Source organism: Acomys russatus, chromosome 3 (genome assembly GCF_903995435.1).
Source record: "Acomys russatus chromosome 3, mAcoRus1.1, whole genome shotgun sequence".
Taxonomy (NCBI): domain Eukaryota; kingdom Metazoa; phylum Chordata; class Mammalia; order Rodentia; family Muridae; genus Acomys; species Acomys russatus.
Window position 1 is genome coordinate 4,061,466 of NC_067139.1, and position 20,090 is coordinate 4,081,555.

A 20,090-nucleotide genomic window follows, 5' to 3' on the forward strand; every position below is an offset into this window, starting at 1 on the left:
AAACAAAAACAAAAAATACACTAGCCCACAAAGGATGTCCCATGAAAGTCTTCACTTACCAGGAGATGGAGATAGATGCAAGGATTTCCTATTGGGACTCTAGGTGAGAGAAGTATGGGAAAATGGGGAAATAGAAGGATCCAGAGGGTCCTAAAAGCCTACAAGAAGAACATCATGATGGGCAGATCTTGGCCCAGGGGTTCTGCTCAAACTACTGCACTAACCAGGGACAATACATGCAGTAAACATTGAACCTCTACTCAGATCTAGCCAATGGACAGGACATTCTCCACAATTGCTTGAGAGCAGGGATTGGCTCGGACATGAACTCTGGTGCCCCATATTTGATCATTTCCCCTTGGTGGGGAGGCCTGAAGACACTCAGAGAAAGGATAAGCAGGCTACCAAGATGAGACTTGATAAGGCTGTGACCATATGGTGAGGGAGTAGGTCCCCTTCTGTCACACATCTAGGGGAGGGGAATAGTGTAAAAGAGGGAGGGAGGGAGAGACAGGAGGATACAAGTGAGGGGAAAACAACTGAGTTGTAATCTGAATAAATTAATTTTAAAAAATAAATAATATCCAATCATAAGTGAGTATATACCATGTGATTCTTTCTGGGTCTGGGTTAACTCACTCAGTATGGTCATTTCTAGTTCCATCCATTTGTCTGCAAATTTCAAGATTTCCTTGTTTTTTTGTTTGTTTGTTTTGTTTTTTTTAATTTATTTATTTATTACATATACAATGTTCTGCCTGCATCTGTGCCTGCCCGCCAGAAGAGGGCACCAGATCTCATTATAGATGGTTATGAGCCACCATGTGGTTTCTCGGAGTTGAACTCAAGACCTCTGGAAGAACAAGCAATGCTCTTAACCTCTGAGCCATCTCTCCAGCCCCCAATTTCCTTGTTTTAATAGCTGAGTAATATTCCATAGTGTATATGTACCACAGTTTCTTTATCCATTCTTCGGCTGAGGGACACTTAGGCTGTTTCCATGATCTGACTATTATGAATAAGGCTGCTATGAACCTGGTTGAGCATACATCCTTGTTGTGTGGTGAAGCATCTTCTGGGTATATTCTTTCCATCCTGTGACTCCTACGATTTATTTTCTTGGCAGCAAGCACCTTTACCATCTGAGCCATCTCACTGGCTCAAAAGTTAAGATCATGATGCTTCATTTACATAAAAATTCTGGGGCTTTGAGGGGAAAGTAGAAGTATAGTACTCAAGAATAAAATTGGTGCCAAAAGAAGTCTGTCCATAACACTAGGATTTTAACTATATGCAAGAAACAAGAAAGTATTGAGAGCCCTATGCTTACTAAAAACATGTAAACTCAGGTATACATGCAAGCAACACTTAATGGACTCGGTGGGTTGTCTTTATATGTTTATTAACATATGCATGTGTATAACAGTAGTAATTAAAGAAGAAGAGGCCATGAATGTGAAAGAAAGTACGAAGGGGACATGGGAATGGTTGAAAGAAGGAGGAGTGATGTAAGCAAAACACGAGTGAGAAACATGCCACCAAAAAGAGTCAACTCAATTACTAAATAGAATTTATAGCCACAACTTACAGATTGGCAAAAAAAAAAAAAAAAAAAAAAAAAAAAACAAAGTTTTAAGACCCTTTCCCAGGTGTTCCAAGCACTAATATGCCATAGAACATACTGTACCTCTTTGACGATTCTCACCCCTCTTGGATCCTTGATATTAACAGCTATACTCTAAAAACCAAAATATAGACATTAAAATGTTTTCATAAACCTTTTCATCATTACTGTCAGTTCAGTAACAGAGCCATTCATATCATATAAATTCTCATTGTAAAGCAAGCTTAGTTTCTTATTGAATAAATACTTGACTTCACTTACAATCAAATGTTTATCTGACTGAAACCATAGTATATACTTTTGCTGTATAACACCAATAAGGAGCAATAAGTGTAAAGAACCATATTGCTTGTCTTTCACAGAATATTTCCATTATGTATTCTCATAATTTCTTAAGTTATTTAACAGAGGATGAATAGTAATAAAAAGTCTATTGCTTGAATGTAGTCATGAATACTTGAAATATTAGTTACATATCAAAAAGCAAGTTGTGGTATCAAAAGTTTTGTAACTGCCAAGAGAATTACACAAATAAGGTAAAAGCAGAAAATAGTCTTACTTTTTTATTTCGATTAACACTAAGAAAATATGTACTTTCTGTGTTCACAAAAGGAGGTCCCCAAGTTCTTGTGTCATCACCAGCTCCTGTAAATGGTAATATGAGCTATTAATCACAAGCTAACAGGCTTACTTGTGTGCATACTTAAAGAGGGTCAATTCTGCCTGTAGTGGATTTAAAGGCACACACCTTTAACCTCAGCTCTAGGAAGGCAGAGGCAGGTGGATCTCTGTGACTCTGAGACTACAGACAGAGTCCTAGGACACTCAGGGCTACAGAGAGAGACCCTGTCTTAAAAAGCGCCCCTCGAAAAAGCATCAACTCATCCTAGGGAATCCTTATCCCTTGGGGCTTTGGTAGCTCAACAAACTTCCCAGATCTCCACTTTTTTTGGGAGGTGGGGTTTTCAAGACAAGGTTTCTCTATGTAGCCTTAACTGTCCTAGAATTGCTTTGTAGACCTGGCTGACCTTGAACTCAGAGAGATCCACCTGCCTCTGCCTCCCTGAGTGCTGAGATTATAGGCGTGCACCACTACACCCAACTCAGACCTCCATTTTTTAATACCAACTGCCAAATCATTCCATATTCACTTTCACTAATTTGCTGTATTGAAGGTCAAAATCCAGAAGGAAATATTTTTCTAGCACTCTTTAGAGTTGATAAACAACAAACTTGGGGGGGTATTTTTAATTTGGGGGAAGCATGTTGGTAAGTCCTTTCATTATTTCTTGACATTAAATGTAAAATACGAAGTAAACCAAAGATGCATGTTACATATTATTTAAATCAGAATTATAATGTGAGTATATATGCTAAATTAGCACAAGGGGCTGATTATACAACAGTGACAAAATAATCTATAAAATGTTTCCATAATAAAAATAAGAAAAGCCAAAATAGAGGCTGGGGCAATGACTCGGCAGTAAGTAATGTGCTTGCTGCACAAGCATGAAGACCACAGTTCAAATCCCCAGAACCCATATAAATTCAGGTGGGTGTGGCAGTCTGCCCTTATTCCCAGCACCTACTAGGAAGAGAAAGAGAATGCACAGAGCAATATAAATACAAATACAAATGCTAACTTGGTTAGCAGCTAAAATGGCAAGAGAATTAGAATGGCTGTTCTATCTTAGAACAGATGGTGCAAGAAAAGCAGTGGTTTAAATTGAGGCCTGTAATCATCACAGTGCAGATGCTGTGGCAAGAAGATCGTTAACTTAGCGCCAGCATGCAGCACCTAGCAACGCCTGTCTCTCCCCCCTCTCTCCCCCCCCCCTCTCCCTCTCCCTCACTTCTTCCATCCCCTCCTTCCCCCTTCCATCGAAAGGAAAAGAACCATGAAGAGGCATGGCATTAAAATAAGAGCACAATAAGACACCTAGAACTTTGCACAGTGTGGGAGGTGGCGTTCAGTGTTCCCCAGAATATCCAGCGATGACAAAAAGTGGCATAAACCACGGACTGGGAGGGTGAGCTGTGGCCTCTGGAAACAGGAACTGAGAAGCACTTTGGACAGTGGAGATTGACAAGCATGGGCTCAGATAGATGTGTACACAGAGGGTGTTTACTTGGAAGGCAAAGGAAAAAGAATGAACAGGAAAGACGGCATCCTAGCCCTTGAGTCTGAGACTTTGAAGCTACAGACCGACCTGGGACATGTAAAGAGATGCTATCAGTAAACCAATCGTTAAAGAATAAAAAATGCCAAAGAACTTATGTAAACTTAACATTTTTTATTTTTATTTATTAATTTCTTTATTCACTTTACATCTCACTCATAGGCCCCTCCCTCCTCTCCTCCCAGCCATACTCTCCTTCCCTCATCCCGCCTCCCCTATTCCTCGGAAAAGGGGAGCCCCCCTACCCACCCACCCCAATCCATCAAGTCGTATCAGGACTGAGTTGGTGCTCTTCCCCTATGGCCTGGCAAGGCAGTCTGCCTAGCATTGTTGTTGTTTTGTTTACTTTACATCCCAATCACAACTTCCCCTCCTTCCAGTCTTTCCCTCCCCCTTTCCCTCCCCCCAGCCCCTCCTCCCTCTCTACTCCATGGGTGTCACCAACCCTAGCATATCAAGTTGCAGTAAGACTAGGTGCATCTTCTCCTACTGAGACTAGATGAGCCAGTCCAGTTAGGAGAAAGGGATCCAGAGACAGGCAACAGAGTCAGAAACAGCCCCTGCTCCCACTGTATCATGCTCCCACATGAAGACCTGTGGGGCTGGGGAACTGTGCTACCAGGCAGAGTAAGAGTGAGATCAAGGCATGTCCAAACCCAGAGAATCTCATGTTGAGTCCAGCAGGGGTAGGACCATTCCCTCCCTGTTCTGAGCCTGCATGTCCTGGTGCATGTAGCTTTATGGCCCCCACCTCTGCCACCCTTGAGATCATGTTACAGGTTAAACTTCCTCTCTCCTTATAAGGTCATGCCCAACAAGTACCTGGACTTCCTCTTCAAGCAAATAAGGCATTCCCTGCACTTTGGCCTTATCCACTCCCCAAAGGGTTAAGTAGCCTTTGTTCCTGTCCAACACCCCAATTAAACAAGCTGTGTCACTGAAGCCTGCCTCCCAGGAAGTGTGTTTCTGGCACTCACAGGCACTCACAACCAGCAGTCTCCTTATCACAGCCTTTCCCCCCTTCCATTTCCTCCCCTTTGGATTGGGTCAGACCAGGGAAACAGACTGGAGCCCTAACAGCAGTGACAGAGCTTACACAATTGTGCATGTGTGCAGAGGGCCTAGGTCCATCCAACACATGCTCCTTGGTTGGCAGTTCAGTCTCTATGAGCCTCTACTGGCCCAAGTTAGCTGATTCTGCCAGTCTTCTTGTGGTGTCCTTGACCCCTCTGGCTCCTTCAATCCTTCCTCCCCTTTTCTACAGGATTCCCCAAGCTCCGCCTAATGTATGCCTATGGGTCTTTGCATCTGTTTCTATTAGTTGCTGGGTGACAGTTAAGCTAGGCTCCTGTCTGCAAGTATAGCAAAATATCAATAATAGTGTAAAGGGTGGGCTCCCTCTCATGGCAAGTTGGGCCAGTAATTGGTTGGTTATTCCCACAATTTCTGCTCCATCTTTAACCCTGCACATTTGTTGGCAGGAGAAGTGGTGGGTGGAAGGTTTTGTGGCTGGGTTGGTATCCCTGTCCCTCCATTGAAAGTCTTACCTAATTACAGGAGATGGCTGTGTCAGGCTCCATGTCCCTCAATGCTAGGAGTCTTAGCCAGGGTCACCCTCACAGATTCCTGGGAGTTTCCATTGTGCTAGGTTTTTAGGTCCTCCCAGAGATACACCCCTCATCCCAATTGTCTCTCCCAGTTCTCCCTCCCTCAATCCTCCCCCTACATTACCGTCCTGCCCCCATTTAAACCCCCTCCCTCACCCTCTTCCTTCTTTTCATCCACCCTGCATGTCTACTCTATTTTCTCTTCTCAGTGAGATTCAAGTGCCCCCTCTTGGGCTCACCTCATTACTTAGCTTCTTCGAGTCTGTGTTTTGTAGGATGGTTACAGCTAATATCCACTTATAAGCAAGTATATACCATGTGTGTCTTTCTGGGCTACCTTACTCAGGATGGTCTTTTCTAGTTCCATCCATTTGCCTGCAAATTTCATGATGTCATTGTTTTTACTAGCTGACTAATGCTCCACTGTGTAAATGTACCACATTTTCTTTATCCATTCTTTTGTTGAAAAACATTTAGGTTGTTCCCAGTTCCTGGCTATCACAAAAAAGCTGCTGTGAGCGTAGTTAAGTAAGTGTCCTTGTTGTATTTGTGGAGCATCTTTTGGGTATGTGCCCGGGAGTAGAATAGCTGGGTCTTGATGTAACTCCATTCCCAATTTTCTGAGAAAGCACCAGATTGATTTTCAAAGCTGTTGTACAAGTTTGCACTCACACCAGCAATCAAGGAGTGCTCCCCTTGCTCCACATCCTCGCCAGCATGAGATGTTCCTTGAGCTTTTTACCGTAGCCATTCTGACAAGTATAAGAGAGAATCTCAGAGCTGGTTTGATTTGCATTTCCCTGATGAGTGAGGATGTTGAACATGTCTCTAAGAGCTTCTTGGTCATTAGAGATTCCTCTGTCAAGAACTCTCTATATCTGTATATCATCGTCTAATTGGGTTGGTTTGTTGATGTCTAGTTTCCTGAGTTCTTTATATACTTTGGATATCAGCCCTCTGTCAGATGTGGGGTTGCCAAAGAATTTACCTAAATTTTTCTCTTTATAAACCAAACTTTTATTATACTAAAATAATGAGCCAGGTGTGGTGGTGCACACCTTTAATCCCAGTACTCAGGAGGCAGAGGCAGGCGGATCACTGTGAGTTCAAGGCCAGCCTGGTCTACAAAATGAGTCCAGGACAGCCAAGGCTACACAGAGAAACCCTGTCTCAAAAAACAAAGAAAAAGAAAGAACGAAAGAAAAGAAATAATTATTCTATTAGAAAATAATGACTTAGGTTAGGGTATTTGGGCCTCTTGTTAAAAAAACAACTTTGATTCTTTTTCCTTCTCTCTACTCCTTTGCCCTTCAGTCCAGAGTCACGAAACCTAGTCACCTCACTCATGAGACCACTCCCATGGGCTTCGGAGAGCCAGGATCAGAGCTGAGTGTTTGTCTATCCCTTCTACATTAGGACTAGTTTATCGGCACATAGAGTTATTGAGAAGATTAAGCTAAAATCAGTGGAGGGCTTAGAACTTTGCCGAGCACTATGGTGTTGCCATCAGCACAGTAATTACATATCATAACAGACTCTTTCAGTATATGAAAAGGAACTGGTTTGAGCCTAGTCCTTGATTCATATAAATAAAAAGATAATTAATATAAATATAGAGAGACAGGAAATGGAGAAATTGTCTCATTTCCATTCTTCCCTTACTTAACTTATGGACATACTAATCCTGAATTACTTAAAGAATTACCAAAAACATTTGTTAGCCTGGGTCTACTTTTTAAAAGTAAATAGGTTTACCTGGTCTTTCCACTTTTATAACCTCAGCTCCAAGATCTCCTAAATTCATCGTGGCAAAAGGTCCTGCCAGAACTCTACAATGTTAAACAGTAATAGATAAATGACCATCTTGAAATCTTTGTATTAACTATTTTCTTAAGTCAATTAACACAGAGAAGCTCATATAATGTTAGCAATGATCAAACTTGAGAAAATTGCAATGTTCCATATTTATCAAGAGCTTTAAAATAAAAACTATAACCCCTTTAGTGCAGGAATTTTATTTCTAGAATTCTATCCTAAGGAAAAAAATTGAAACTAAAGCAAAGATTTGCATATAAAAAGGCCTTATCATCTTGGTCTACAAAGTGAGTCCAGAACAGTCAAGACTAACACAGGGAAACCCTGTCTCAAAAAAACAAAAACAAAAACAAAAAAAAAAAAAAAGGACAGTTATGAAAGTAAAATTTGGGGGATAATCAGGTAGCTATGTGACATTTATAAATGTCATCTTTTGCTAAATTTAATGAGCATAGGAAACAATTCAAAATGTATTGGTAAACTTAAAATATAGGTTTAAAAAAAACTGCAGGGTAGTGGTGGTGCACACCTTTAATGCCAACACTAGGAAGGCAACAGCAGGCAGATCTCCTAGTTTGAGGTCAGCGTGGTCTACAAGATAGCCAGGGGTACACAAAGAAAGACTGTCTGGGGAAAAAAGGTAAAAACAGTAATTTCAATAGTTATCATTTGAAGATAGTTAATTGTATGCAACTATGCATATTGGAGAAATTCATAAATACACTACTGTCTTTAAACTTAATAATAGTCCAGAATTTCTTTTCTGTTCATTCACCAATATTTCAATATAAGCATGTAAATATGTCCATATAATCTAAAAACTACTAAAGCCTTTAAAAACGGGGAAACTCAATCACTCAACTGCAGGTAACCACTCAACTGCAGGTAACCGCTCAACTGCAGGTAACCGCTCAACTGCAGGTAACCGCTCAACTGCAGGTAACCGCTCAACTGCAGGTAACCGCTCAACTGCAGGTAACCGCTCAACTGCAGGTAACCACTCAACTGCAGGTAACCCAACACAAACCTTGTTAGATCCAGAATCCGCACACCCTCCAGGGGCTTCGTATTCTCAATATCTGCCAGACAGATAACATTGAAAAGTATAAATTACAATTTTTCAAAGTAAACAATGTATAATTCTTTATATTCTAAGTCATCTGTTATTATCAAAAAGAATTTCCCTTCACAATAATTCTATTTGATATATAACATTGAAACCTATGCCTGTCTCATTCAAAAAAGATGAAAAAAGAAAAAAGAAAGAAAGAAATCTACAGGGTTCTGCAGGAACCATAGGAAAGGATTTACAACCTCTCACCTCTGCAGTCCCAGAACGCAGAGACCAGGACCAGGGAGGCTGCCAAGCCTGAGGCCTGCCACTCAAGCATCCCTCACTGAGCAGCACCAGTGGTGCCAGGGGGTGTGACAACTGTACTTCTTCAACCAGCACAAACAAGGCAGAAATGTACTCCATAGAATATTCTTTACGCTTCTAACTTCCTGTATTTAAGTCACACTCTTGCCTGTATGTCCCCTGGAGGGCCTGATTTTGTTACTCTCAGTCGGGTTTCTAGGCTATTCTATGTATTGCTCTGCCCATGGTTTTATTGTGCACTCTCTATAGAGTATTTTTCATCTGTCTCTCATGTACTCCCCACTCCTTTTTTCCCAGCCTTACTTTTTTTTTTTTACTTCTTGATTTTACCATCTAGTTTTAACGGCTTCTACAGTCTGTGAACCCTAACAGTGTTTGGCCTTCTCCTGTCAGTTTGTTACCCACCATTTCAATTTTTTTCTTCTCAACATCCATCTAAATCTAATACTCAGGCCTGTCTGTGCTTGCCTACGTTATTCTCACACCTAATCTTAGTTACTAAAATGAGTGCACGCCATGCTAATACACACAGATTAATATATGCCCTCCAATGCTCACCGAAGTCAAAAGGACCACAACTGTGAACTGGCTGACACATCTGAATAGGCTGACTTGATATAGAAAAATCCTTCACTAAAACTCTCTTCTAAACCTACTGTGGAGCGTATCAAGTTGACAGTTAAAACTAACAATCGGGACTGGTAACATGGCTTAGCTGCTAAAGGCAGTGACTTCCAACGCTGACACCCTGAGTTCCACAAGTTGTCCACTGACTTACAAACATTTACTGGGGACATGCACACCTTTTTGCATACACACACGTGCAAATAAAATAACCAACTCTGGGAAGAGTTGGTGAAGGGGAAAACCATGTTAAACGTATATTATATGGAAAAGTTAGGGCTGGAGAGATGGCTCAAAGGTTAAGAGCAGTGGCTGTTCGTCCAAAGGTCTTGAGTTCAATTCCCAGCAACCACATGGTAGCTCACAACCATCTACAATGCAATCTGGTTCCCTCCTCTGGCCTTCAGGCTCATATACAGAGTACTGTATAAATAATAATAAATACATCTTTAAGGAAAAATTAAATAAGGAAAAAATGCATGCACCCAAACACATCACTGTAAAAAATTTTAAAACAAACATTTTTTCTAACAAAAGAAGATATGAAGTATTTCAAGACACAGAAAGACAACACAGGCATATGTAAAGGACTGCTAATCAGGACAGTTTCAGATTTCTTTAAGAGTTGTGTGTATGTGGTGTGTGTGTGTTTGTGAAACAGAATGATTTGGCACTTGCATGTATGCGAGTACCAATGGGAGCCAGAAAAGGGTATCTGATCCCATAAAGATGGAGTTACAGGAGTTTGTGTACTACCCAGTGTATGCTGGAAACTGAGCTGCAAGAACTGCAAGCAGTCTTAATTACTGGGCCATCTCTTCATCCCTGGTATCAGATTTCTCAATAAGACCATTAGAAGCTAAAATGGAGCAAAATCTTTAAAATTTGAGGGTACAGAAATTTCTTCCCTAAGTTCTATATCCAATCAAGATACAAAGTATTTGTGAAAGGAAAAATAACATTGAAAACCTTTACTTCCATGTGTCCTTTCTGAGAAAAAAAAATGCCTCTAGGGGTCACCATTCAACAAAAAGATGAGTAACAAAACAAAAACAGACAATGGATCATACAAAGGAAGAGAGCATTTTTAGAGGATGCTGAGGATGAAAATGGCACACAGTGATTCAGGATACTTAAAACGCAGCAGGAAAAAAGGTTAAGTGGATCTCAGACACATGGGCAGATGAACCTTTGACCTGTGCTGTGGACACAACACAACATTCTTGTGTGAACTGACTACTGAAGTATTAAGTCTGATTATCTGCACAATGGACTTTGTCTTAGTTATGTTTTGATGAAACACCATGACCTAAAAAGTAAGATGGAGAGAAAAGGGTCTATTTGACTTACACTTCCATATTGGTGTTCATTGTTGAAGGAAGTCAGGACAGTTACTCAGAGACCCAGAGAGGCAAGAGCTAATGAAGAAGCCATGGGGGAATGGTGTTTACACACTTGGTTCACATGGCTTTTTCGGCCTGCTTTCTTACAGAACCCAGGACTACCAGCCAAAGAAGGGCACCACCCACTATGGGCAGGCCCCTCCCGCACTGATCACTAATTGAGAAAATGCCTTACAACCAGAGCTCGTGGAGGCATTTCCTCAATTGAGGTTCCTGTGCTGCTGAAATACCCCTGTAAGTACTAACAAGAATTATTAAGGATCAAAGCAACAAAGAAGATGTGTGTGGCTGGGCAGTGGTGGTGTACCCCTTTAATCCCAGTACTTGGGAGGCAGAGGCATGTAGATTTCTGTGAGTTTGGGGACAGCCTGGTCTACAGAGCAAGCTCCAGGACACCCAGGGCCACACAAAGAGAACCGCTATCTTGAAAATAACAACAACAACAGAAAGAATGAAGAAAGCATGTAAAAAAGGACAGAAAGGTAGAAAGAAACAAGAAAGGTGAGGTAGAAAGAAAGGAAGGAAGGAAGGGAAGAAGAAACAAAGAAAGAAAGGAAGGAAGGAAGGTGTGTGAGGTAGGATAACAGGCTATTCCAATCCAACAGAGTGCAAGAAGCTCCTTTAATCAGGCCCAAGTGATCCAACTACTATTATTTAGCTAACACTACACAGGATCAAATTGCTCTCTGCATGTCTATGTCCCTACATTAGTGTAGCTTTCGCGGTACTTTTTTTTTATTACTCATTTCTTTGTGCAGAGGGCAGCCGTTGATACAGAAACTCACAACAGATCAAAGTACAGACAGAGAGTGTCAGTGGAGATCAGTAAGTGCTCTCAATCACAACTGTAGCGTCTTTATTATTAAAACACACACACAGAGAAAAGGTGGGGAGTGCATGTACCCACACACACACATGCACACACACACATACATACATGCATGCACACACACGCATGCACAGGAATGGGCTCAGGAACTATTATAGGAGGTGTGAAAAGTCTGTAACAGCCAGAGGTCGGAAAAGGCCAGAATAAAACAGTGTCTTCTGGACATGACAGGAAGAGCATACTCATGAATTCACAGCAGCTGTGGGTACCAGCACAGGATCTGTACAAGATCAAGCTAGCCAACATTCTAGCATGGTTTGGGGAAGATCTCATTCACACCCACACTTAGCAAAGGAGTGACTGACAGTTAATGGCTCTGGAGAGGGGAGGGGTCAGCATTTCTTAAGGGTATGGCCCCTGCTAGACTGACCATGCACCAGTGTCACACAGTAAGTATGTGAGCAGCACAATTGGGACTCACAGGGTTAGAGAAGAAGGAAAAGAGGAGAGGGAAGAGGGAGGGAGGGAGGGAAGGAGGAAGAGAGGGAGGGAGAGAGAGAGAGGGAGGACAACAGCAAAAGGGGGTGCAGAGGAGAGAGGGAAAGAGAGGGGAGAGGAGAGGGAGGAGAGAAGTAGAAGAGGAGGAAGAAAGAGAAGACAAAAAATGCTGGGAGGGGTAGGAGATAGGAGATGAATCTGGAAGGAGTTAGGGGGGTAGGGGAGGCAAATATGTAACAAAAATTAATGAAAACAGAATTCATAAATTAGAAAGAAAATAAGGATAAGTATATGAGACAGCTTAGAAGAAGGAAACGGAAGGAGGTATAATAGAATGGTATGATAATTTCAAAAGTAAAAGAAATAATTATGTTCTATGAAACTCTCAAAGAATAAAAGTATTGCATTAAAAAGAACACTAAGCCCTTACTTCACAAAACACTGAACATGTCTAGCTCAGACTACCCAAGGGAGAGGAAGGGACTGCAATGAAGTGTGGGGATGAATGTGTCCATGAGATGGAAGGTTTCATCATTTGCTTTGTGATAGTGTCCGGTGGGTAATTCTGAGAAGCAAGAGAGGTGTGTAGAAATATTCTGTGTATAAAGGGTTACAGAATCTTCCCAGGGTCTTCAAATGGGAAAGGTAAAATGAATGTTTAATGAGGCCTTTAGAGTTTGGGGAAATGGAGAAGAATCAAGGAGTTTGTTTCTAAGGAAAAAGACTGGTAGTGGGGTAGCCTAACCATGTTCACATGGCAAATGCTTTAGAACTTTTAATATTTTCAAACTGTCCTTCAGAAAAGTTTCACCCATGTGTGCTGCCACCAGCAGTGTACAAAGACAGTGTTGCCCATCATTTCCCCTAATCTTGAGTATAATCTTGATTTGGGGGGTTGTATTGGTTTATTACAAATTTGACAGTTAAAAAAATAGAGTGCCATCATTAGTTTATATGTGGAATGATTTTTGGTTATTTGCTCATATTTCAAAGAGCACATTAATCTTTTTTCTTATAGATTTCGGTAGAAAAATATTAACCTTTGGCTAGGTGGGGGGTATATGCCTTTACTTCCAACACTGAGAAGGCAGAGGCAGGTATGAGACCAGCCTGCAATGGAGAGTTCCAGGCCAGTCAGGGCTCCATAGTAAGACCCTGTTTCAAAAACAAAAATTAACCTTTTAGCCAGTCATTATTTACTGGAAATACATAATGCACAGGTGTAGGTCTTCACAATCCCAGATTATACCATTTTTTTATGGTTGGTTTGTCCACTTTAAAAGTTTCTGTTTCCTGTTTCAAAAAGATCTAGCAGGGTGTGGTTCTTCCTGTCTGTAATGCCAGCACTCTGGAGGCAGAGGCAGGTGGATCACTGTGAGTTCCAGGCCAGCCCAGTCTACCAGGCAAGTCCAGGACAGTTAAGGCTACACAGAAAAACCCTGTTTTGAAGAAAGAAAGAAAGAAAGAAAGAAAGAAAGAAAGAAAGAAAGAAAGAAAGAAAGAAAGAAAGAAAGATCTGATGTTTGTTTTACTTCAAGTAGTTCCTTCCTTCTTGGATAAAACTTCAGTATTTTTCTTGCTTGTGGTTTTTAAATCTTTACATTTTACACAAAAAGGGTTTTATTTGTTGGTTTTCTGCTGCTATAACAGACAACCACAGACTGGGTGATTTATTTTAAAAAGGATTTGTTACAGGATCTTTGATCCCATTGTGATCCCTGAGACTTTGAACTGTAAAAATCTCTCCGTTTTCCATTCCATTGTGATCCCTGAGACTGGACTGTAAACCCCTGTTTCTTGTGGTTGAGATCTAACACACCTTTAATCCAAGACCTTTCTGTTTATTGTAAACAGGTGATTAAGGTGTGGTGCAGCCCGCCTTACACACACCTTTAATCCAAGAGCTATCTGTACAGGGGATTTAATAAAGCCAATCTTAGGTCAAGAGACAAGCAAGAAACCAGCTGACAGGGATTAAAGAGTAGGAGGGACTTGAGTTGAGGGGTGTTTAACACAGCATGTAGAAGTACAAGGAGCTCTTTAAAACTCCTCGGCGTTTCTTTTGGCTTGGGATTTTAGCTTGGCTTGTGGGGCTTCGGGGCTTTTCCTCCTGGGCTGCCAGCTGAGCTAGTGAGCCTTTTGGGACTTTCCGTCAGGACAGCTAAGTAGGAATGTCCGCAGGTTGCTTTCCCTGCCTCTCTGAGCTAGCAGGCTTTTCACCACCGCATCTGGCTCCTGAGTCTCTACTGGTAAAATAGAACAATGGGAGAATTTCAATTAAAACAACAGATTTATTTTTCATAATTTAAGACCTACAACATACAAGAGGGCAATGTGCCAATATGCAGTCTTTGTGTTCCATTCCCCAAAAACAAGAGGACAAAGGGCGGCACCAACAGTGATAAGGAAGTTGAGTTTGCTTTTATAAGAAACCACTCTAGCAATAACTAACTTATAACCATGCTAACCCAGATGAGGGCTGAGTCCTCAAGTCCTAACCTTCTTTTAAAACCCCAATACTATTATAGTTGTGATTAAACTTCAACTTCTGTTTTGGAGGGGACACTCAAATCATGGAATCACATGTGTATCATTTTATAATTGACAAACTACAAAGATACAGATCCCAGTGACATTACAACGTCATCTGCTCATTTAAAGTAATCTTATAGTGTTAGTATCCAGATAACACAACTCACATTTCAAATTTAGACTCCAGCCCAGACTGATGGTAAGGCCACAAAACCTTCAGCAGCCCCATCGCTCTCACATCCTGGCAGGCCCCCTAAGAAACTGTCTGTGGATCTCTAGCCAATAAACCCACACTTGGTACGAGTGGCCATGCACCTGGCTGCCGGCTTCTGCTGTCAAGTCCCACATTTCCCCCAAACACCTATACAAAGAGATGCCCACTCCTGCCTTATGAGCCTGATTCTGTTTCAGAGTACCCACCATGTTCTCTGTCTCTAAACTCTCTTCAGAGCCCCCACAATGCTGATATCTATCTGTTCATGGTATTCATAGCCCATCTAATAAACTTATCATCCTCAACAACCCATCTCAGTGCTCTTTTGAACCCCACATCTAGACCTTTCAGCATTTCTAGTTCTTCATTTAGAACTGTTTCTGTAAGTATGTTTCTTAATTTCAATGGAGACTTCTGCTGGTGTAACTCTATTAATATATGTATTATGCATGGGTGAAGCATATTAGTCTGGAAAGAAGTAAATATGTATAACACATTTTTCTTGTGATTGACCACTATACATGCTTAGAAATGAAAGGGGAACCCTGTCTCGAAAAACCAAAAAAGAAGGAGGAGGAGGAGGAAAAAGAAAGAAAGAAAGAAAGGAAGGAAGAAAGAAAGAAAGAAAGAAATGAAAGGGGAATACATTTTAACAAAGCAATGGAATTTGATTTTTTGTTTGTTTGTTTTTTTAAGGCAGGGTTTTTCTTTGATAGCCATGGCTGTCCTGGACTCGCTTTTGTAGACCAGACTGGCCTTGAACTCACAGTGATCCACCTGCCTCTGCCTCCCAAGTACTGGAATTAAAGGCCTGTGCCACCACGCCTGGCCAGATTTTGACTCATAAGAGATTTGTTTGGTTTTTGTTTTTTGAGACAGGGTTTCTCTGCGTAATAGCCCTGGCTGTCCTGGACTCACTTTGTAGACCAGGATAGTCCCAAACTCACAGAGATCCATCTGTCTCTGCCTCTCAAGTGCTGGGATTAAAGGTGTGTGTCACCACCGCCCGGCCTGAGAGACCTTTTTAAAAGTACCTTTAAATCTTGCTTTGTCAATGGAAATATTATTAACGTGATTTACTGTGTTCGAAGCAGATTTACTTCTTCCTATTAATGAATGAGCTAATCATATATGCATTCACTTCTCTGTAACCTACAGCCCTTAATATGATACAACTAACAATAGATAGAGCTCCAAGGAAAAAATATGATCTGAAAACCTTCAGAAAACACAAAGTTAAAGATTATGCTCTCCCAAAATGGATTAAGCCCTGAGTATCCTCCATTCATAGGAATTATTTACTATGTTCTTCTAAATGTTTGTCAATAATAGACTTTTAATGTCTATTATTGGAGGCTGAACCATAAGAGAAGACCCCAAAATAATGAATCTAGGAGTTTGTGCAGGATGACATCCCAGCTTCTACCCTCCTCTGATAAATGGATGCAAACACTCCTTGGAGGGAAAATGAACTGCTGCCTGAGATCCTGCCCCATTGGTAAAGAGCCTTTCCAAGAGGACAGGAGCCTCGCGGGAAAGCATCCAAGCCTCGTGGTTTAGACCCATTGAAATATAAACACATGCTTTAAACTATCTAATCAGTCATCTTTTAACTTCCGAGGTTTGACCTTTAACCCAGTTTCCATTTAGAAAGTGCTAACAGCGCAGAAACATGAAAATGTTTACTTCTAACCAAAGTATGAATGCATGACGCACTGATTACTCCATTTACCTAAAATGGGGGGATATTCAGAAACTTTTTCGCTGAGAATTTCTCAGAGGGATTCCAGAGTCACTTTGTAGGATGGCAAAGTACAAGGTGAGCAGGATTCTCCAATCTCTGTTTTAAACATTGCTCCTCTGTTTTTACAGATCGGGCTCTCAAATAGGCTTTTTTGTTGTCTTGTTTTGAAGATATGACATGAAAAGAAACAAAGGTGACATCCACTGTAAACACACACACACACACACACACTTAGGTAACATAAATAAAGATTGCAACTATATAAAAACAAGCAAACTCCATTCATATTCATACTTAAATTTCTTCAATTTGTTGCTCTCACTTGCTTGCTTTAATTTCTACACTCCAAAACATATTATCACCACAGAGTTCTCAAGAACTCAGAAAATTCATTGGCACTGTTCATGTCTATGTATACAAAGGCAATCAAAGACACCACATGGGTGACATCTGTCCTGAGAGCACTGCAGTATACATAAACCAATCCTTTTTTTCCAAGACAGGGTTTCTCTGTGTAGCCTTGGCTGTCTTGAACTCGATTTGTAGATCAGAGACCTGCCTGCCTCTGCCTCCCTGAGTGCTGGGATTACAGGCATGCACTATCACACCTGACACATAATCCTGTTTTCTAATGCTGGTCATCCCTACACTGTACTACAGTTCTTTCTGCAGGAACCATGTCTATTTGCTAACAAAAATGGGATATTTCCTTTTCCTTCCAAGAGAAAACAACTATATACTCACAACCATCATTATAGTTAATTTTTATAGCCCCAGGAAACACAACTGTTTTCCCTCATATTTTCAATAAATTCACTTTACAAAGAAATTTTCAATATGGGGTGTTAGAGGATCTATGTGATCCCTGAGATTGTGAACTGTAAAAATCTGTCTTTGATCCCACTGTGATCCCTGATCTTGAATTGTAAATCCCTGCTGACAGGGATTGAAGAGAAGGGACTTTGAGTTGTGGGGATTTAAGACAGCATGTAGAAGTAGAAGGAGTCTTCAGTCCTGAGCCTGGGATTTTAGCTTGGCTCTTAGGGCTCCTCACTCAGCTCCTTGGCCTTTGGCTTTTCGGGGGTTGAGCTAGTAAGGCCTTGGGTTTTTTGGCCTTCTCCTCCTGGGCTGTCAACTGAGCTGGGGAGCCTTTTTGGGCCTTCTCCATTGGGATGTGAGCTGAGTAGGAAGTTCAATTGGGTGCTTTCTTTGCCTCTCTGAGCTAGTATGTTTTTTCACAACACCTGGCTCCTGAGTTTTTATTGGTGAATCTGGGATTTTCAATTAAAACAATTATGGAGCCCACCAGCTCATCCAGCTGGACTGCAAATCCTAAGCTAAGTTGTAGGAATACCCTGGCTCTAACTATGATTCACCACCTAAGAGTATATTCATAACCTATAAATCCAAAGGACGCTACCCAGTACCACTTTCAAAACTGTTTTGAAACAGGTTCTCTCTACTGTGTAACTGTGGCCATTCTTGAACACGGTGTAGATGAGGCTGGCACCAAACTCAGAGATCCATGGACCTTTACCTCTCCAGTGCTAGGATTAAAGTCAGGGGCTGGAGAAATAGCTCAGTGGGTAAGGGCACTCGCTGCTCTTTCAAAGGTCCTGAGTTCAATTCCCAGCACCCACATGGTGGCTCACAACCATCATATAATATGATCTGGTACCTTCTTCTGGCATGCAGGTGTACACACAGGGAGAATACTGTATACATAATAAATAAATCTTAAAATAATAATAATTAAATCTTTTTTGAAAAGGCATGTGTCACCATGCCTGCCACTTTCAAGATGTATATGTTTTTAAATTGCATTTTTCAAATGATCTACTATTTGTATTACTTTTAAAGATTAATTTATTATGTATACAGTGTTGTGAGCTGGGAATTGAACTCAGGACCTTTAGAAGAGCACCCAGTGCTCTTCACCTCTGAGCCATCTCTCTAGACCCCTATTTGTACTTCTAGGCGGAAGAAAAAAAATCTGTGGAATTTAAAAACCCTGAATTCTGATCTTGCTAGATGAGTTTAAACAAATCATTTATTCCTGCCAAATTTCTCATTTGAAAGAGGAGAGTCTCTAAAAAGATTAAAATGGATTCAGTTTTGGACAATCCATATATATACCTACAGGTGGTCTGGGAGTACACAGTCTTACATAATCTGACTGGAAAGTTTGTTCACTGTATCTCTTCCTCTCACAGATTTCTGGTGTGTTGTGTGGATGAAATATAAGAGCGTGGTGGGGACTAGGGACGCACTGACTAATTATACAACTCGTCTTCAGAAGAAAGAAGTGTGCTCGAGCCTGCGTATGCACTGAGAACCTGTCTCAAAAACTAGACAAAATGATGCAAAACAAGAAAGTCAAAGTGAACTGCCGAAGAATAAAGCACCGCCATGGGAAAAAATTAAACAGCCCCATCCCTGACGCCCCCCCCCCCACGTGTCCATTAGAGAAGAATAAGGCTGAGAAGACACTCTAGTTATGTCACCGAAGACGTTAGAGACTGAATGACGGCCAAATGTTCTATAAAGGCTCTCTGGCTGAAGGAAACCCGCAGGGGCTGAAGAGATGACTCGGTGGTTTAAGAGCACTTACTTCTCTTGCCGAGGACCCAGGTTCTGTTCCCGGCACCCACAACATAGTCTCAACCACACTTTTCTCCAGTTCCAGGAAACTTGATCTCCAAAGGCATCAAGCATGCCCATGATGCATGTGAGTAACTGCAGGCAAAACACTCTTACAAACATTCTAAACCAACAAAGCTCCCACAGGTCCACACCACACACGGGCCTAACGTAATGAGCACTAAAATTCCCCGAGCTAATTCCAGTATTCTCAATGAGTAAGGGAAACACAGTAACTAGTCATTTGAAATTCCATCTTCTACAAGAATGAGACAGGTCTCTGGCTTCTTTATAACTACAAGATACCTAAGTTTGGGCTAAATTCTCATTTCTTCTTCTTCTTCTTCTTCTGTTAAATCTCAATTTCCTATCCTCATCCACTTCCATTTTACAAGAAATGAAACGCAGGGGTCAAGTCCAGCAGTAATCAGTACAGGCTAAGTTATCAAGGCACTAGTCTGCTTTCTAAACTCAGCTTTTGGCGGGAGGTGCAGCTTTTGTTTTTCTTTTGTTTTGTTTTTAAGTTACGCGGAACCTGGGGGACTGGAAGGTAGGATGAACAGAAGCAGGGCGCGAACGCGGTCGGGAGACCTGAGACCCGCGCTCCCAAGGCGCGAGCGCTCTCCTCAGGAAGCCAGGGCGCTCCGTGTCCGAGGGTACCTGACTGCGGGCGGCCGGTCCACAGCCCCCTCCCGCGGGACCCGCCTCGCCCGGGTCTCCGAAAAGCCAACGCCCTGGCCAGCATCCACAGCATCGTCCGCTTCAGCCTAGTGAGAAGTCTGAGGGAATGCTGGCCTTGACCCTCGGCCCCTCTGCCAGTCCCACCCCCTCCGCTAGTCCCGCCCATCCCTCGCCCCGCCCCCCGGTCTTAGTCCCACCCACCACAAACCCCGCTTCAGTCCCACTTGGCCCCGCCCCCTTTGGTCCGGCCTCTTTGGCTCTTCCCACCCGACTCAGAGCATCGGCGCAGGCCTCCGCCTTAACAGTACCCTGGGCGGGGCA

General features: G+C 41.9%; 1 protein-coding gene across 4 annotated transcripts in view; it reads right to left on the reverse strand.

Annotated features, from left to right (window-relative positions):
* The window catches only part of Sugct (succinyl-CoA:glutarate-CoA transferase), a 713,158-nt gene extending 693,294 nt beyond the window's left edge, over positions 1-19,864 (reverse strand). For 2 of the 4 annotated variants that reach the window (XM_051168026.1, XM_051168018.1), the window contains exons 1-3: positions 19,749-19,864; positions 2,184-2,269; positions 1,688-1,738 (exon numbers count right to left, since the gene is read on the reverse strand). In XM_051168026.1, the coding sequence (XP_051023983.1) occupies positions 1,688-1,738; positions 2,184-2,269; positions 19,749-19,842 (231 nt within the window). In that variant the 5' untranslated portion in view covers positions 19,843-19,864. Of the gene's footprint in view, positions 1-1,687; positions 1,739-2,183; positions 2,270-7,166; positions 7,241-8,253; positions 8,379-19,748 lie in introns of those variants that run through there. The other 2 variants (XM_051168042.1, XM_051168035.1) reach the window with 2 other exon arrangements.
* Between the last annotated feature and the right edge of the window lie 226 nt (positions 19,865-20,090).